This window comes from Ambystoma mexicanum, chromosome 14 (genome assembly GCF_040938575.1).
Source record: "Ambystoma mexicanum isolate Mex_15411 chromosome 14, UKY_AmexF1_1, whole genome shotgun sequence".
Classification (NCBI taxonomy): domain Eukaryota; kingdom Metazoa; phylum Chordata; class Amphibia; order Caudata; family Ambystomatidae; genus Ambystoma; species Ambystoma mexicanum.
Window position 1 is genome coordinate 413,357,257 of NC_090940.1, and position 18,619 is coordinate 413,375,875.

Genomic DNA, 18,619 nt, shown 5'->3' on the forward strand with positions numbered 1-18,619 from the left:
TTCCTGGGTAATGGGCTCCTTCCAGAGGGGGGGTATAAGTTGCCGTTCCCATCTCCTCCTGTCCAGGTTTGCATGGTTAGGACTTGGTACCCAGCTCATGGTCCAAGTAGTTGGCCATGGGACACGTTCTCTCCGAACGGTTGTTGTGGGTTACCATCTTGCCCGTTCCTCTCCCTGTTCAGGGTCAAGTTTGCTACTTGCGGGTGTTCCTCATCCCTATGCCTTCTAGGATGCGTCACCTGCTTATGGGTCTCAAGACCCTGCACTGCTTGTCCGGACGTCTCGGGGAGAGCGTACTCTGGATATTGTGCAGGGGGGGGCGCTTTCTGGCTGTTCTGGGTTCTCAGAAGGCAGCATGTCTCGGCTCGCCTGTTGCTGAAGTTACGGGGGCATGTGGCGTCTTGCGTGTTTTCCGGTTCCTTGAGACCGTCTTCAGTTATGTCCCCCGGTGTCTTATACTCTCTCCCACTGGCTCCCAACGTCTCGGCTTTCGTAGTTTTGTTTTCAGTGTCCCCAGCGCTGCGAGTCTCCCTGCTATGGTGGCGGGGGGTTTCAGGTCTACAGGCTGAGGTGTTCATGGTCCTTCCTCCTGTGGCCTCTCTTATTACAGACACCAGCAGAAAGGGTCTACATTGGGGGTCCTCTCAGCTCAAGGGTTGTGAGATCTGGGGAGAGGCGGCGATCAGCCAATTGGCAAGAGTTGTGCCATTGTCCAAGCTCTGGTGTACTACGAGGAGTTGCTGGACGGTCGGCGGTTTTGTTCCGATTGGACAATACGATGAATGCTCTGGCAGCGCTGATAGGCACCTGGGAGGAATCACATCTGGTGTCTCTGGTGGCCTCACGTATCAGAAGGGTGGACAATGTTCAAGCGGATCTTCTCAGACGCCGGTTTTCACTCCTCTGCTGAACTGGTCCTGATAGCCCAGGTCTTTGCAGTGACCTGTGTCAGATTGGGGTCCCCGGTTCTAGACCCGTTTGCATCCCCGGCCTCAGCAGAAGTTCCCCTCTTCTGCTCTCGGTTTCAGGCCGGGGGCTTGGGGGATGGACGCCCTCTCTGTACAGTGGCATTGGGGTTTTTCTTTATGCCTTTCCGCCTATTCCCCTTCTGCCCCGGGTGGTTTGGCGCATCAGAGTGTCCAGGGTGACTGTGGTGTTGTTAGCTCAGTTCTGGTCCTGCCGGAGTCGGCTCCCCTCTCTGTTGGAGCTTCGGTCCTAGGAACCTTGGCTGGTTCCGAGGTGGCCGTGTCCCCTTCAAAAGGATCTGCGGTTGGAATTCCACCAGATGCAATGGGCAGTGTGGCTATTGCTCAGTCTAGGTTGATATCTCAGGGGTTCTCAGATCCTGTAGTGGAGTACAAAATGGATGCTCTTAGACCCTCCACTCTGAAGGTGTTAAGCAGGCATTGGAGCCATTTCCGAGACTGGTATGGCCGGTCTGGGGTCCCTCCTCTGCGTTCTGGCCTCTCTGCTATCCTTAGATTCCTCCAGAAGGGATTTTGACAGGAGCCTGGCCGTTTTTTTCCAGGCTTCGCTCTCAGTGAGCCTCCATAAATTCCTTCTGGGGGGCTCGGATGGTCACTTGGATGGGGAGGTGTTGGTGGGGAAGTTGCTCCAGGGTTTTTCTTCTTCCCGTCCTTGTGCTGATATAGGGCTTCCCCTTGGGATCGCCCTCTTATATTCCGGTTCCTTCAAGGGGCTCTTTTAAGCCCTTTCTCCGAGATTGATATCAAACATCTTACACTGAAATCTGCTTTTCTCATTCTGCCTGTAGGCTTGGGGAGATTGGGGCTCTCTTATGTCACCCTCCTTTCCTAGGGTGCTGCCAGACTCTGTGGTGCTGAGGTGTGGTCCGAAGTTCCTCCCTTAAGTTGTATCTCGGTTTTCACACCTCTCAGGATCTGGTTTTCTCTGACTTTTCATGATCCGAAAATGCATGAGGAGGTGGCTTGGCTTAACATTATGTCTGGCGGGACGTGTTGAAGTATTTGGCTAGGTTTGCTTTTTTCCACCTGATAGTCTGATAGTCTTCTGATTGCTTCTGGTCCGGCTGGGGCTGGGCATAACGCATCTGTGGTTTCCATTTTCAGGTGGTTCCGGGTTGTGATCTCCAGGGTCTATGTGGCTTCTGGCCTGCTTCTGGTCCGGCTGGGGCTGGGAATAACGCATCTGTGGTTTCCATTTTCAGGTGGTTCCGGGTTGTGATCTCCAGGGTCTATGTGGCTTCTGGCCTGCTTGTCAGGGGCGGTCCGCCAGGGGTTTGGCGGCTTCCTGGGCCAATGCAAAAGGGGGGGGGGGTTTCTCTGCAAGAGATGTATATGGCTGCCGCCTTGGCTGGTCTAGGCATTTTCATCAACCAATATGGGTTGAGTTTCTCCCACTCGGGGGGTTGGTTCCTTCGTGGTTGGAGTTTTGTCTGTGGGGATGTGAATTAAGAGTTATTGTGGGTGTGTTTGCTGGACTGTTTTTAGCTCTGTGTCTCATTGGGATCTTTTCCCCACTGCTGCTTTGGTATACCTCATGAAGTAAGTACTGGGACGAGGAAGAGTGGACGTGGAGGTAATGCTCTGATTACTTACTGGTAATATTCATTACTCCTAGTCCTACTCTTCCTCGTCACAGTACTGATGACCCTCCTCACCCTCCCTGCGGGAAAGGTCCCATGCTCTGGCTTGGTAATATGAAACTGAGTGACGTGGATGTGGGGGATGAGTTATAGGAATTTAAAGAAATAGAAGAAGGTCCTGTGTCGGAGGCAGGGACCTCATGAAATAAGTACTGTGACGAGGAAATGTAGGACTAAGAGTAATGAAGATTACCGGTAAGTAATCAGAACATTGCCATCCCATTGAGGAATCCAGGGGAAGGAAGCCACCATCTGGAACTAAAGTTATGTTACCTTTGAGAAGCTTTATGTTGGAGCAGTTATATTTTCATTAAAAAACACTTTTTGAAAATACCAGGTTAAACACTTCCCATCGCACCCTTTTATTTAGTTTGTAGTGTGAGGGCCCGGATAGAACGTTTTGCACATAAGGACGGTTTTGATTTCTCACATCCTGACAAAGACAGGTCCATAGTTTTGTTTTAAGGCAGGGAAATTCCAATTAGAGCAGAGAGGCATTTTCCCAAACGGTTTATGTTAATAAAAGGTTTTTAACCAAAAACATGGTAACTTTGTCTGCGCTTTCATTTCTGCAAATAAAAGGGGTTCCTCGGCCATTAGTCCCAGTTACGAGAGCCTTACCCAGATTTTTTAGCTCACTTCGTTTCACAGTGGAGAAATATCCCAAACAGATCAGTCTTTGTCCTGCGGGTAGTCCAGCACAGAAATGCTAGGCAATTCTTCTCTGAACAAGAGTACCAACAGCAACCCCAGACACGTGCTTGTCTAGTTGGACATCATCAGTAGGGTGGAGCTGTGCCACTCCAAGAATAGTGAGCAAGGGCAGTTCAGTTGTGTAAGGAGATAGGTTTAATGATTTACTGTCTTTATTAGTTGAATGAATTAGCACCAGCAGACGTTGCACAGCTGCGTGACCAGGTTCATCTTTCCACGCTAGGGTACTTCTCTATGGCCGTACTCTCTCGTCAGGCAATGCTGCAAGGAAAGGGGTCGTTGATGGAATGGCCGGGTCGAATGCTACTGACCAAGCATTCCACCGGTGACAGTTGCTTCTAGGGTTGTGTCTTATAAATGCCCGCGTAGCTCATGCAATCTGCGCAAGATTTAACATTTTGCTCATTCCATGTCAATTTACAAGGGCGATTCGCTGGCTAGCCGTGCACTTTTTTGAACTAGGAGACGGTCACTATGCATACAAAAAATAAATATCTGATGTCCCCAAGAAATAAAAAGAAACATTAAGTCACGCTTAAAGGTCACCGTGTGAGGAGATAGAGAAACCGATATGACATCAAATGTGATAGGCAACGTGGCCAAAAAGGTAGTAACTTCTCATACTTGGGAGTAAGCGCCATTTGATAAAGACCCCCCAAAAGTACGTTTAACCCAAATCACAAATACGTGCACATAGGTGTAAAGGTTAGGATCACAGACATGTCCAGAAAAATGGACACCCATAAGCTCCGCCCCTCACACCGAAGAAACAAACTGAGAACGACCAGCGAGTTCTGGGACGAAAAAGTGTGCGATGCGAAAAAACCATGTGCCTTTTTCCCCCACAGTGTTCACCTGTCAAATTCTCCGATGCCTAAACTCTCACGCTGCGGGCAGTCAGTCCCGGATTCCTCTTGACAACGGATCGATCACATTCACTCAACACGTTCCCTCAATCCGCCTCACGGGGAACGCTCTTAACAGTTCCCTTCAAAGAACAGGAACGCGGCGATTTATTAATGTACCTTCTGTCCAGCAGTTGTTCAGCGTCCAACTTCCGGGCCGGTGCTCTCGTTGCCAAGCCGAAGGCGGGCGCAAACGCATATCCTGGGGGGCATCGCTACACGGGAGTCAGAAAAAATGACTCTTTTAGATGCGTTTCCCCAAAATCTTTCGAGTTTGGGAACAGCAAAAATCGTTCCCCACTTTTCGAGACGACTGGACTTAAAACAGTAAAGTATCAGCGCCTAAAATATGAATGCAGAAAGGACTTGCATATACCTACCGCTCGATTTAAATGCACTACTCTATAAATTCAGCCCGTGGCCATTTTAAATTTCGGGCACCATGTACCCCAGGTTTCCTCGGGTAGTGCTGGACTTCTGTTTCTTGAACTCTACCTCCCTACGTAAATCAGGATCCACGGTCAAACGACCCATCGAGTTCCAATAACAAACTAGGTTCCCACCAGCATCCAGTCACAGATCCCCACTTGGAGGCGGAAGCCACGCACGCGCAATAACATCCTGTTCTGAGGTACAAGGTCCGCCTCTTCACGCTCTGATATAATGAAACCAAGTAGCTGCGTAGGCATTTCGGATACATTTAGCTGAACGGGACAAGGCAGGTTAGTCACGTGCCTGACAGAAGGAGACCGTAGCAGCCACCATGCCCTATGTCCTCGTAAGCACTCAAATCCGCATGGTGAGTACGGTGCTTGTTATAGTTACAGTTACAGACCATGTTTACCATGCATGCTCAGAAAGGACTGGGACTCGTCATGGATATGTCTCATCAGCAGTGTGTGTACCATTAGTAATCTTCCAAGCTAAAGTACAACTTATTTGGCATTTTGCGGACACAGAGATATAGCGCAAGCCTTCGCGTCCTTAAACTACATTTCCCACTCAAGAGTTACGTTGTACACAGTGCTTTAAGTGGGGTAAGAAATTGAGGGGAGCCCTCGTTTCGGGGCGTGGCTTCCGTTGTGGGCGTGGCCTAAAAGTGCACAAATCATAGTAAGGTGCGCAAACAAATATATAAATGTATTTGAGCATTCATATATTTGTTTGTGTACTACTATGGTTTATGATTTTTCAAACCTTTTATATACATAGCAATGTTACATATTTCTATGTTTATAAAAGGTGGCTTGTAAGTGCACAAACCATAGTAAGTTACGCACACTTGTGTGCTTACCTTACTATGGTTTGTGTACTTTTCAAGCTGCCTTTTATAAACATAGACATTTGTAACATATGTCTATGTTTATAAAAGACAGCTTGAAACGTAGGCATCTTTTGTCCGTCTGCTTTGTCCGTCGACAAAGCTTTATAAAAGATGCCTTGAATTGTGTACGATTCAAGCAGTCTGTTATAAACATAGAAATATTTCTAGGTTTACAAAAGATGGCTTAAACGTACACAGTTGAAGGCATCTTTTATAAAGCCTTGCCAAAGGAGAAAGGCGCATCAGGCTCAGTGATCTCTGCTCAGAGCAGATAGATCACAGAGCCCGAGGCGTCTTTCACCCTCTGCGAACCCGCGGGCTCCGTGATCTAATCTGCATATTAGATCATGGAGCCCGCGGGTTTGCTGAGGGTCAGTGACCTGGCGAGGGGAAAACTAAGGGACTCTAGCTTCCTCTGATGGCCCCTCAGATGAGGGGTCATCAGAGAAAGTTACAGTGACTGACGGAAGTGCCAACCAGTCACATCAACGCTGTGCCTGGCTGGCACTTCTGTCAGCTTGCCTGATGTTAAAGTGGCGGGCGCATCGCCCGTCGCGGCTGCTGCCGTGGCGGGTTAATCCGTCCTGCCATGATGTGGTGGGGTTGGGGGGCCCCGGCTCAGCCCCACTTTTTGGAGACGGCCAGGGCCTGGCCCCGGCAGGCCCCGGCCCACTTAAAGCACTGGTTGTACACTTCTTTCCCTTTTTAAATCCCCCGTCCGCACCACATCCCTTTACCCCCTCACAAATCTTTTAAAGGAGGTAACTAGCTTCACTTAACTACCCTCAACTCTCGCTCTGCCATTAAACTCTCCTCTGACATCTGTTGGCTCCTTGATATCCTCCCCACACTGAGACCTGGCTCAAGGTCAGCTCTTTCACTGCTTTTGACACTCTTCTTCCTGATGGCTACAAGATCATATCCAACCCTAGACCCTCCCAATCTGGTGGTGGAGTGATTCTGATCTTCCCTGAGTGGGTCCTGCCTCCATCATCCCTACTCACTATACTCTTCCTTTGAAAGCCTAGTCTGCATGCTGTCTGTCTCCCTTATTTTCTCTTTGACTCTCGCTAGACCCCCCCTGCTCTCCCCTGGTCCCTCCTCCCTTTTCCTCTCTGAATGGGCCTCCCCCCTCAAACTTATCTTCCTTGGGGACCTGATGTGGCCACTGTTCTCCACAACCTCTGCAACACTCTCCCCTCTGGCCCAACCTACTCTGCAGGGCACACCGTGGATGCCCTAATTTTGACAGACATCCCTCTTTCCAACCCCTCACTACCCCTCTCTCCTGTCCGTCCACTCTCTCCTCTCTTCCTTCCTGGACTTCCCCTGTCCCCAGTCTCCTTCTCTGCCATTCCACAGATGAAACGTGTGTCAGGCGCTGCCTTGGCATCCTCCTGCCTCCTTCACCCCTCCCCGTCCCCTTCTTTGGACTCTCCCTCTGGCTCTGTCCTAACTAACCTCCATCCCTCTATCACTAACACCCTTATGGCACATACCACCGAAATTGCAGACATATTATCCTCTGATGACTTAGACTTCCTTGCAGTAAACCGAATCCTGGCTCCATGACGCAGCAGGCCCCGCCCTTATGCTAGCTATTCCAGAGAACTACCAAATACTTAGAGCAGACAGACCCAATGCCAAAGGAGGCGGCCTAGCCATTATAGCTAAAACCCCAACTTCACCACCCCCACTTAAATCCTGCGAAATACTGTCAGCCTAATTACCTATATCTAATAACCGCACGCTAATCATCTACTTGTTATATAGACCCCCAAACCCACTGGGCATCTTTGAGGAGGACTTATCTAGTCTCCTCTCCAACAACACCAAAGACTCCTCACAGCTCCTACTCTTGGGAGACTTTTTAATTTAGGTTTCAATGACCCTCAGGACAAACGCGCCCAAATCACAGCAACTATCCTGGCCGAGCATGGTCTCACCCAAAAACTTCTTGCTTCCATCCACATCAAAGGGAGAACACGTTTCCTTTCGTCTGAATTGGAAACGCCTCTTTTTTGTGCCTATTTCCACACGGACCCTCAGCGCACACGCGCTGCGCACGCGCGAAGGACTGCAAAGGGCTGTTTGCTGGTTCCCCGTTCTGCCGCCCGCTCTGCCGCTCATTTGACTTTGCTGGACATTGACCACTTTCTCACCTACTGCTGTGTGTTTGCACGCCGACTTCACTCTGGAGGAAGTCTTTCCGCGCAACACCGCTTTTGCCTGTCTTCCGCGGCTTCAGGTGCTTTAATTGTTACCTCGGAAATTGTGCCTGGAGAATTGTGTATTTAGGGGCTGGTGTTCTTTAGGACACTTACCAGTTATTAATATACTTTATATTTTATATTATAGGTGACTGGTGACACGTTTCCTTTCGTCTGAATTGGAAACGCCTCTTTTTTGTGCCTATTTCCACACGGACCCTCAGCGCACACGCGCTGCGCACTCGCGAAGGACTGCAAAGGGCTGTTTGCTGTTCGCGGTGCGTGGAGCGGGGTGCGGTGGGGGTCGTGTTTTGGTGTGTGTATGGCATACTTCTTGGATACAGGATTTTCAGTGTAGTACTGCAAGTGTGTTGAAGCAGTTTATCTATTTGTTTTGCTGTATTAGTTCGAGTTAGGCAATGAGTGACGTGAAGCGCACATTGTCGACTTTAAGAAGTGGTAAATGTTTGAGAAGCACTACAAAGTCTCTTGTAAACATGGAGCATCCACTGACTTTAAAAGAAAATCACTTGCCTACATGTGTTGATATAACCTGCACTGATGATGTTTCAAACGTGTTATTGCAAGGCTCAGGGCCTCCTAGTAATGGCACTTTATTGTATGAGTCCGCAGCGCCTTCTAATGCATTTCCCCTCTTTACATTGAAATCTGCCAACGAGGACAATGTATCGGTGGTAGCTTTTGCAGATGAGACGGGGAAATCTTATCCACCGATTTCTGACATATCAATGTTAGCACCTGGGATAATCGATGCTTTAGAAAGACGCATTAGTTTATCTTTGGGACCATCAACCCCAGTGGCAGTGTCGTGTGGCCTGCATGATCAAGTACATTTTCATCCGTTACCCTCATATAATATGGATGTGTCTCTTAGTAGCAGGGAAGTGCCCAAGGTTTTCGCTAATATGTGTGGTAATCTTCCGGGTGGTTTGCGTTCACCTGGGGTATCCAATTCTGAAGAAGCCTTTAGGGTGACACCTCCCGCTACACAGCTCCCTCAGGCTTCTCCTTTGGAGCATGCCTTTCCCCACACCTCAAGCTCTCCTATTCTCAATATGGGAAATTCGGTGTCTCAATCAGAACAGGAATTACAATCTTTTCCTGTTCTGACACGAATTCTCAATCTGCTTGATAAAGGCCACGAACTTACTCATGTACTTCTAAAAGATTTGAAAGATTCTGTTGTGGCAAATTCATTGCATTTGGCCAAGATTGAGGGTTTTATGTTGGCTCAAGAATCCTGTCATAATTTCCATGTAAGATGTCCAGAGCGTATGATGGAACTTGTAAGGAGGAATGTGTTCTCTTCTCCTGCTCCGCAGGTTCTTACCTCTCAAAGCACTCAAACAATTAATGCCTCGCTCCTATTACATGGTATGCCTACCTCATTTGCATCTGCGGTAGCCCAAGCGGCGGTTGAGGGTCAGCCTAGTGTGACTTCTCCGCCTATAGAACTTGCAGATCTCGCTAAATTACATCATGAAAGAATATTGCAAATTGAAAATATTATGTATAATTCTAAGCTTTTTAAGTTAGATATGTGTGAGCCTTGCATCAGTTCACCTACATGTATGGCAGACCAGATTACGCCTGACAGTCCGTCGGCTCTTACGAATATCATCGAATCTACCGAGTTGCAGGTAGTAGCCGAAGAAAATGAATTGAATAATCACACATATCATGCGTCCCGTAAAATGAAGAAGGCATTCCAGAGAGCAGTAAAACACAAAAACAAAGCAAATAAAAACAAGAAAGGTGCCTCTAACATCTCCACCACAGAACATGTTACACAGAATGATGCTTCTAAGGAGGTAGTGACTCTCGGCTCTCCGACTATTTTACATATTGGAGAAGCAGATCTTCAAATTAATGCAAGTCAATTAACTGACGAGAGTCAATTTGCATTACAAATTAAAGATCCTAAAAAAATTCCTAAGAGTAAATTTGAGTGTACTAACAGTGCAAATAAGGTCTCGTCTCTGCTGCAGAAGGTAGACGACAGACATATTCCTGTATGCAACCTCAGTACTGTTGTAGAACCTACATCTGTTGCTATCAGCCAAACAAACTTGAATAAGTTTTTTCCTATGATTGAGAATAAAAAATCTGTTTGTCACACAGTGTTAACTGAGAAGATGCCTGCATCAAGTGTTGATGATGCATCTACCATATCTTTGGGGCAGGCAATGTTTTCTAAGCCTGCTCCTTGTAGTCTTCAGCCTCCTTCCCAGCCTTCGTTCGAGACTTGTTACGAAGCTGGTGTTGTGAGGCCAGATGCTCTTGAACACTTGCCGATAGTACCGAAATTGGAGCATGTAGCAGTACCTGTTGATAACATGGCTAAGATGGTATTGCCGACATTGGGCTTGGCACCTATATCTGCTGCCCTGGCTGAACAGCAAGGAGGGCCTCCTATATCCATATATTCTGCTATAACTGGGCAGTCTGCAATTCTAAGCTCTATACCTGACAAGAGCCTACACAAATTTAATGATATCTCTGAAGAAAATCAGATACTTATTGGATGGATTAGTAACCCTAAGATTAATGGCACGACCCCTATCAATCGTGGTTTTTTGATGAATGCCCTATACAAAATTCCCTCCTTACGTAATCTGGTCTCACATGATGTAGATTGGATTAAATTACCCTTGGAGAATAACAATCGGATGTTGTGCAAAGTAGTCTCTCCGATTATTGCGAGACTGATTTGGGAACATAAATCCGATTTATTATTTTTGGGACTTGAACTGCAAGCCTTCCACTCTGTGGAAATAGCTATGAAATTCTTGGAATATAGATTGCCTGTGGTGAAGAAACAGGAGCCCAGTGTGGAAGGTTTACCAGCTGTCTGTAGTGAGAATGCACAAATCTTAACCCATTTAGCTTCACTGACTGCTGTATTGAATGGAATATTGGTGAATCTGCCTATTGCAGCCCCTCCGACGAATCTATCTTCCTCAGGTGGAAGGTCCATAGTTCCGTCATAATGTGAAAGCCTCTCCATTTGCTCATGGAACTGCTGCGGTTTTCATAATATTTCAAAATGGTTTCTAGATAGGCATACGAGTGCTTTACCTTCGATCTTGTTGTTACAAGAAACCATGTGTGTTCACGATTTACATGTGGACGGTTTTACGGTTGTACAACAAGGTGCTGCTCGTTCGGTGTCTGGTCGGCCTGTAGGTGGAATTGCCATTCTACTCAATAATGATCTTAGATTTGTAATAAATCATACATTTGTGACCCAACTTTTTCTTTTGGTGGATGTTACCTTTAATGTGGGTGTGCCAAGAAGGATGTTGCTGATATCATTGTATTGGAATCCTCAATCTCTCCCTCTTGTGAATGCTATTAATATGTTGAATGATTCGCTTTTAGAATTTTTCCAGATACAACCAACGATAGAGTTATTGATCGGTGGCGACTTTAATTCCTATTTAGATGCATCGTCTAAGAGCTCCATTCCTTTGGAATCTTCGCAACATTTTAAAACATCGTATCAGAATGGCTTAAGTTGGAGTAACTTTTTGTCTAGTTGGCAATTGTGTATTATCAACTTTATTCGATCTAAATCATCTTGCACTTGGCACAGGGGCAATGCCTCTTCGACCATTGACTACATAGTGAGCTCCAAGAAGCTTTCGGGTTTACTTTCTCTGGTAAATCCATCTATTCTGCCCTATGGAGACCATGCCATCTTAGAATGCACGTTGTCAGGGACAACTGAGTTATTTGATAGGGCCCATTTGTTAGCTTTTGTCCAGGGCGATAGATCGCTGATTTCTATTCGTTGGAACAAGTCCATTTGTCGTCGTTTGACTTTTTTAGTCAATCGTGACTGGTGGCCCGACATGTGTGTTTGTGACACGTCGCTTGGCACAATCCTCGAATGGAATATGCAGATGATTCAGTTTCATCTTAAGCATCTTGCTGATGAAGCTGTGAACCATATCCAGAAGTTACATCCTTTTAATATATTGTCAAACAAATTGTCGAAATTGAAATCTGAAAAGAACATTGCATTACGTGCTCTAAAAAAAGAATTTGAGACCAAGCAAAGGAGTTTGGCTTTGTGCGCAAAAAAGAAGGTGCTCAGGTTATATAAATGTAAGATAAAGGCTACTCGGTGTGCTTTTCATCTATCTAACAATCAAAACATGGTTCAGCTTTTATGTAATCACAATATTCGTGATATTTGGAAAATGCTTAGAACACCAGACAATTCAAACATAGCCCATATGGAACCTGCAATTGATGGTAATACATGGTTTTCATTCTTTGAACAGAAATATAGTCTCCCGACGAGTTTCTGTGACGAAGATATGTCATATCTATTGAAATATATACCTGAGCACTGTCCGTGGGTGCTCAACGATGTCATAGTAGCAATTGAGAAGCTGAAACCGTCGAAGTGTGCTGGCCCTGATGGCTTACCGCCATGTGTCATAAAAGATGACCCTATTTTTTGGGCCAATGTCTTTTTGAGGATATTTAGATCTATTTTTTCATCCAAAGCTCTTCCAAATTCCTGGGTTAAGTCGATAATTATTCCCATACACAAAAAAGGACCCTGCACCGATCCCAATTCCTTTAGGCCAATTGCCCTTATTGATGTCGCTGCCAAGCTTTTTGCCCTTCTTCTACTTAATGAAGTTGAGAAACATATCAAAACAGATAAAGTACTAAATAAAGTACAGACGGGTTTTAGAAAAAATATGGGGACTCAGCTGAATGCTTCTGTCCTTGCTCATTTACTTGCGGAGGCTCATAATTCTGCACATGGTCCGATTTTTATTGCATCACTCGACTTATCATCAGCATTTGATTCTGTAATTCGTAATAGGTTGTGGAAAAAAATGATAAATCTCAATTTTCCACAAAGTTTGGTAGCGCTCATTGCTCTTTTGCACCAACACACTTCCATTAGAGTGCGCATTTCAAGTAAAGGTACTCTAACAGATTCTATTCCAACGGCAATTGGCGTTAAACAGGGTTGTAATCTTGCAGCAGTGCTTTTTAACTTATACCTCCATGACATTGAAGGTATTTGGGATTCCTCTAAATCTTATTCTGTAAAGTTCGGAAAGATTCATCTCTCGTGGTTGGCTTATGCCGATGACATATTACTATTTGACAGCACGCAATCTGGGCTGCAAAATAAATTAGAGACATTTGTGTTGTATTGTAGGAAAAATAATCTCACTATAAACCCCTCAAAATCAAATATCCTGATACTTTCTTCGAAAAAAAAGATTCGGAAGTTTCAGTGGCACTTAGAGTCCTCTATTATTCAAATTGCAGGCCAGATAATCTATTTGGGATATAATCTGTCAAATAATTCATCTGCACTCTTTTGGCAACGTGCGATTGCAGAAAAAGTGATACCTTTACAGAATCAAATGCGAATTATCTGTCGTAAACTTTGTAAATTTTCTTTGAGTCCACTATTTGAATTTTATTCAAAAAAAGTTGAATCTATCATTCTTTATGGTTTAGATATGAATTTAAATGATTTAGCGAGGTTTTTGAATAGACTGCAAGCCAAGCTATGGAAAACAACACTATGTCTTCCTTCTTCTCTTCCGAATGCAATACTTCGTCATGAGCTAGGTCTAAACTCACTGGCAGCACGATATAAATGGCGTCTTCTGAAAACTTATTTGAAAATGAGTTTCCCAGAGGAAAACTCACTGTATGAGGACTTTTGTCATATGCTAAGAGCATCGCAGCCGCGATCTATTGCTGACTTTAAGCAGCGTACATTGTCTGTCCTTGAAAGTATTAATATCTCTGCTGAAGATCTTCAAAGCAGATTTCACATTGCACATAAGCGTGTTTTTTTGAATGACTGGGCAGAGACTTGCACTCAAATATCGAGTTACTCTTCTTTCTCTGAATATGCACGTTTTAGGCACGCTCAGGTGCCTCGGCAGCAATATCTTGTGCTTATTCCGAGTGCGGAAACTCGTTCAGATTACATGCGCTTTCGACTCGACTTACTGCACACGAAAGTAAGAACCAAGTATTGGGGCACTAGAGATAGAGAAGAGGTTGATATTAGTTGCAGATTTTGTAAAAAACCTGAATGCACAGAGACTCTGAAACACCTTTTTTTGTTCTGTACAATTTTTGAAATGGCGAGAGTTAAAAACATTTCAGCATTTAGTACTACTAATACCCATATGGGAAGAGAATTAATTTGGACCCGTTGTATGTGGGGCTCTAGTAATTCCATAATTTTGGCAACGGTGCGATTAGTGAAAATAATTGAGTCCGCACTTTTTTCTCTGTGTTGATGGTAATTGTGTGGTTGGGACATTTTGAGGCCGTTGTTGAGTCCCTGTGCTTCTGCGTTTTATGTTTTTATGTCCGATGTGTTTTTATGATGCGACGGGTTTTGTGGCATTTGTGTAAGTAAAGAATATGTTTGTGATTAAGCAACAGTAAGGGAATATAAATGCCTGCTTTATATAAATGCTAGTTCTTAAACATTATGTATTAATGTGAAATGTAATTGGTTGTAAGTGTTGTAAATTAATTTTGTAAAGATGCGTTAGCATCAAAAACAAAAATAAAAATATAAAAAAAAAAGGGAGAACTCTTGACTGGGTCGCCAACCTAAAATACATGATTACTATCACTAAAATAACCCTGCAACCATGGACTGACCACTACTTAATTGGCTTCTCCTCCTCAATAGAACTGCAAAAGCCAAAAATCTTAGATATGGCACCACCTCTTCCTACCAGAAGTAAAAAAGACATAACAGCTGACAGATTACTTCCTCACATGCTTGCTTACCTTAACTCTCTCACCAGCAACTCAGACCCGAATTTACTGGTAGAGACTTTCAACAATACCATGACCAAGGCCCTTGACATCATTGCGCCGGCCAAACTACACAAAAGTAAACAGAAGGCCCACCTTAATGCCTGGTTCACCCCCCAACTTAAAGAATTAAGACTCCAAAAAAAGAAAACTACAAGCCTTATGGCGACACTCCCCTATGGACGAGAACAAAGCACAGTTAACTAACTTTGTCAACATGTACAAAAAAGAAATAATCCATACTAAAAGGAACACATTCAATGACAGAATATCCAAGGCCAACACCAAGGAGCTATTTACCATCCTCTGGGAAATGGAGACCCCCATCCCACCTACTGAGAACTACCCCAAGGACAAGAACTGGTGCATGAGTATCCAGAATGCGCTCTCCAACAAAATAGCAACCCTCCAGACTAAAATAGCCAACAAAAAAGCATCACTGCACTCCACCGATGTGCAGCCCACCTCACCCACTGAAATCACTAGCACTGCCACTCCCTTCAGATTCTCTAAAATCTCCATTCTTGAAACTGAGAAAGTCCTACTATCGCTTAAGCCTTCGAACTGCAAGGGCGACAGTTGCCCGGCACAAATAATCAAGGACGCAGCTAGGGACCTAGCGCCGTTCATCTCAAAACTAATTAATGCCCCCTTCAAGACCAACACTGTCCCAAATAACCTTAAAGAATCTTAGGTTCTACTGTTGCTGAAGAAACAGACCTTAGATCCTTCTATCCCGACAAATTACAGACCCATTACCATGGTTCCCTTCCTTCTGAAAATAATTGACAGAGTAGCTTATCTTCAAATTCAGAATCACCTTGAAGCTAACCACTTATTAGGCTCCCGCCAGTCTGGAATCAGACCACAACATGGTACAGACATGGCACTTATTGATCTGAAGACCCAAATTGACGAGCTCAAGGATAAAGGTAAAACAGCTACGCTATTCCTCCTTGACTTATCAGTGGCCTTTGACCTGGTGGATCATGCAGTCTTATGGAAACACCTGGCCTCAGCCGCCCATTTCTCAGGTGATGCTATAGCCTGGGTCCAATCCTTCCTAGCTAATCGTACGACGAGTCTTTTTCCCCTCAGGAGCTGCATACCCGATCCAAACCACCTGTGGGGTTCCACAGGGATCATGCCTCTCACTGACAATGTATAACATCTTTACCAAGCCCTTATTCGACAAATTGGACAGGCTGGGTGTCCCCTACACTAATTATACAGATGATACCCAGATCCTCATACCCCTTTCAGGCAAGGCAATTTTGACAAAGACACAGCCTTGGTAAACAAGATATACCTCCTCATTCAGGCATGGATGGCATCACATGGCCTCTGCCTGAATGACGACAAAACGGAGATCTTGATTTTGGGTTCTGATGCTAACCTAAAATAACGTAGCCCCAGCTATGCTGCATTTAATATTGACGGCAACATAATTAAAGCAGTAACTGAGGTAAAAACATTAGGTTTCTACCTCGACTCCACCCTAACACTAAAAAAACAAGTTAATGCCATGGCATCTTCGACTGCCTACACCTGCAAAACTTATCAGAGCTTGCAGACCCTTCCTATCTAAACCCAACTGCATTATGCTAGCCAATGCACTAATAATGTCTAAACTAGACCACTGCAATGCCCTATACATAGGAGCCAACAAATATATCTTAGACAAAATGCAAACACTACAAAATAACACCTTAAGAGCAGCCCTGAATATACCAAGTAATGAAGACATCTCCAACATTAGAAGAGATCATCACTGGCTAAAAATTAGCGACAGGATCCTTCTCAAAACTGTATCTCTCACCTTCAAATGCCTGAACAATGCTGCACTCCCTTATCTTTCTGAGAGAAAGATTAGAAAAACCTTGGCCCGACTAACTAGATCAAGGTTGTCCAACCTACGGCCCGCGGGCCACAATGCGGCCCTCCGAGCCATTTCATGTGGCCCGCGAGGCTGAACAAACAAACAAAGGAAATACAAACAAACAAGCCGGCATGGGTTGTGATTTCCATTGGCTGAGAAACAGCCAATGGAAATACTGTTGCCATGCAAGGTACGTCATATTAAAAAAAAAAAAAGAAAAACCTTGCATGGTCACAGTATTTCCATTGGCTGTTTCTCAGCCAATGGAAATCACATACGTCATGTTTATGGGCGGAGTGAAGGTAAGGTATACCGTGCCGGCACCACCTTCACACTTCTTTTCCTGCCCAGCCCAGCCAAGCCCAGCCCAGCATTACAGTGACCAAGCGAGGCCTGGTAAGTTTTCTCTGGTGCCCTCTGTAAGATGGCACCAGAGGCAGTCACAGTGCTCCGTTGCCACGGCCCACATTATTTATTAATTTATTCAACGTTTGTTGGGTCCATGGACCCGATTAATTTATTTATTTCCGCAATGTTGGCACAACCAACATTGCGGAAATAAATAAATTAATCGGGTCCACGGACCCGACAAACATTGAATAAATTAATAAATAAACTGGGCCGTGGCCAGTTACTGCCTCTGGTGCCCCCTTACAGGGGGCACCAGAGGCAGTTACAGGCCCAGTGCATTTTAGGCAGCACAATGTTTGTTGGGTCCTTGGACCTGAAGTATGTGCCGTGGTGGGGGACTGTTACTGCCTCTGGTGCCCCCTGTAAGGGGGCACCAGAGGCAGTAACAGGCCATGGGCCAGTTTATTTATTAATGTATTCAATGTTTGTCGGGTCTGTGGACCCAATTAATTTATTTATTTCCGCAATGTTGGTTGGGCCAACATTGCGGAAATAAATAAATTAATTGGGTCCACGGACCCGACAAACATTGAATAAATTAATAAATAATGCGGGCCAAGGCAGCCAGAGGCAGTTACAGGCCCAGTGCATTTTAGGCAGCACAATGTTTGTCGGGGCCTTGGACCCGAATTATGTGCCGTGGTGGGGGAATGTTACTGCCTCTGGTGCCCCCTGTAAGGCGGCACCAGAGGCAGTAACAGGCCACAGGCCAGTTTATTTATTAATTTATTCAATGTTTGTCAGGTCCGTGGACCCGATTAATTTATTTATTTCCGCAATGTTGGTTGGGCCCAACATTGCGGAAATAAATAAATCAATCGGGTCCATGGACCCGACAAACGTTGAATAAATTAATAAATAATGTGGGCCGTGGCAACGGAGCACTGTGACTGCCTCTGGTGCTCTCTTACAGGGGGCACAAGAGGCAGTTACAGGCCCAGTGCATTTTAGGCAGCACAATGTTTGTCGGGTCCTTGGACCCGAATTATGTGCCGTGGTGGGGGACTGTTACTGCCTCTGGTGCCCCCTGTAAGGGGGCACCAGAGGCAGTAACGGGCCACGGCCCAGTTTATTTATTAATTTATTCAATGTTTGTCGGGTCCGTGGACTCGATTAATTTATTTATTTCCGCAATGTTGGTTGGGCCATGTCCATGTCTGGACTAGCCAGGGTACCTTAGGGTGAAGCCTTAAGTCCCCAAACATATATGAATTGGGATAAATATTCACTCTTGTAGTTGCAGTGTTCCACTTAGTGTCACATGTGTTTTGTGAGTTGGGACAATCTTGAGCCAACATGTCCAATTCAACCTGACATATTTCCATATGGTAGCATTTTATTTAATTGTTTTTTTATAAGCTAAATGTAATACCTGAGTTTGGTTTCTAAGTGCGGATCTGGGATTTAGATCGCTACGCTTGGTCGCCCCCACCGTTTCAGTAGAATATCACAAACTGGTGGAAGAAATCACAACAAACTAACCTTTGATCACTGTCCCTGACACATCTTTGGGACTGCATGGCTATCACTGCCTGTGATGCAATTGTTTCAAAGGTCACACACCATCGATTTTGAATATACTGCTTTGGGTGAGGGTGTTGACTTTTGGCTCGCTTGCCCTCCGGCCCTCCGGGTGACAAAAAGTTCATGCTTCAGCCCCACATTCAAAAAGGTTGGACAAGCCTGAACTAGATCATC

General features: G+C 45.2%; 2 protein-coding genes across 2 annotated transcripts in view; one reads left to right on the forward strand and one right to left on the reverse strand.

Moving 5' to 3' along the window:
* The window catches only part of RMDN3 (regulator of microtubule dynamics 3), a 548,832-nt gene extending 544,505 nt beyond the window's left edge, over positions 1–4,327 (reverse strand). The window contains exon 1 of the mRNA XM_069637572.1: positions 4,196–4,327. The gene's annotated coding sequence lies outside the window, so the exon portion shown is untranslated. The remainder of the gene's footprint in view (positions 1–4,195) is intronic.
* A 546-nt stretch (positions 4,328–4,873) lies between these two features.
* LOC138526839 (GTP cyclohydrolase 1 feedback regulatory protein-like) overlaps positions 4,874–18,619 on the forward strand; it is a 130,564-nt gene continuing 116,818 nt past the window's right edge. The window contains exon 1 of the mRNA XM_069637576.1: positions 4,874–5,044. Coding sequence (XP_069493677.1) covers positions 5,009–5,044 — 36 coding nt within the window. The 5' untranslated portion in view covers positions 4,874–5,008. The remainder of the gene's footprint in view (positions 5,045–18,619) is intronic.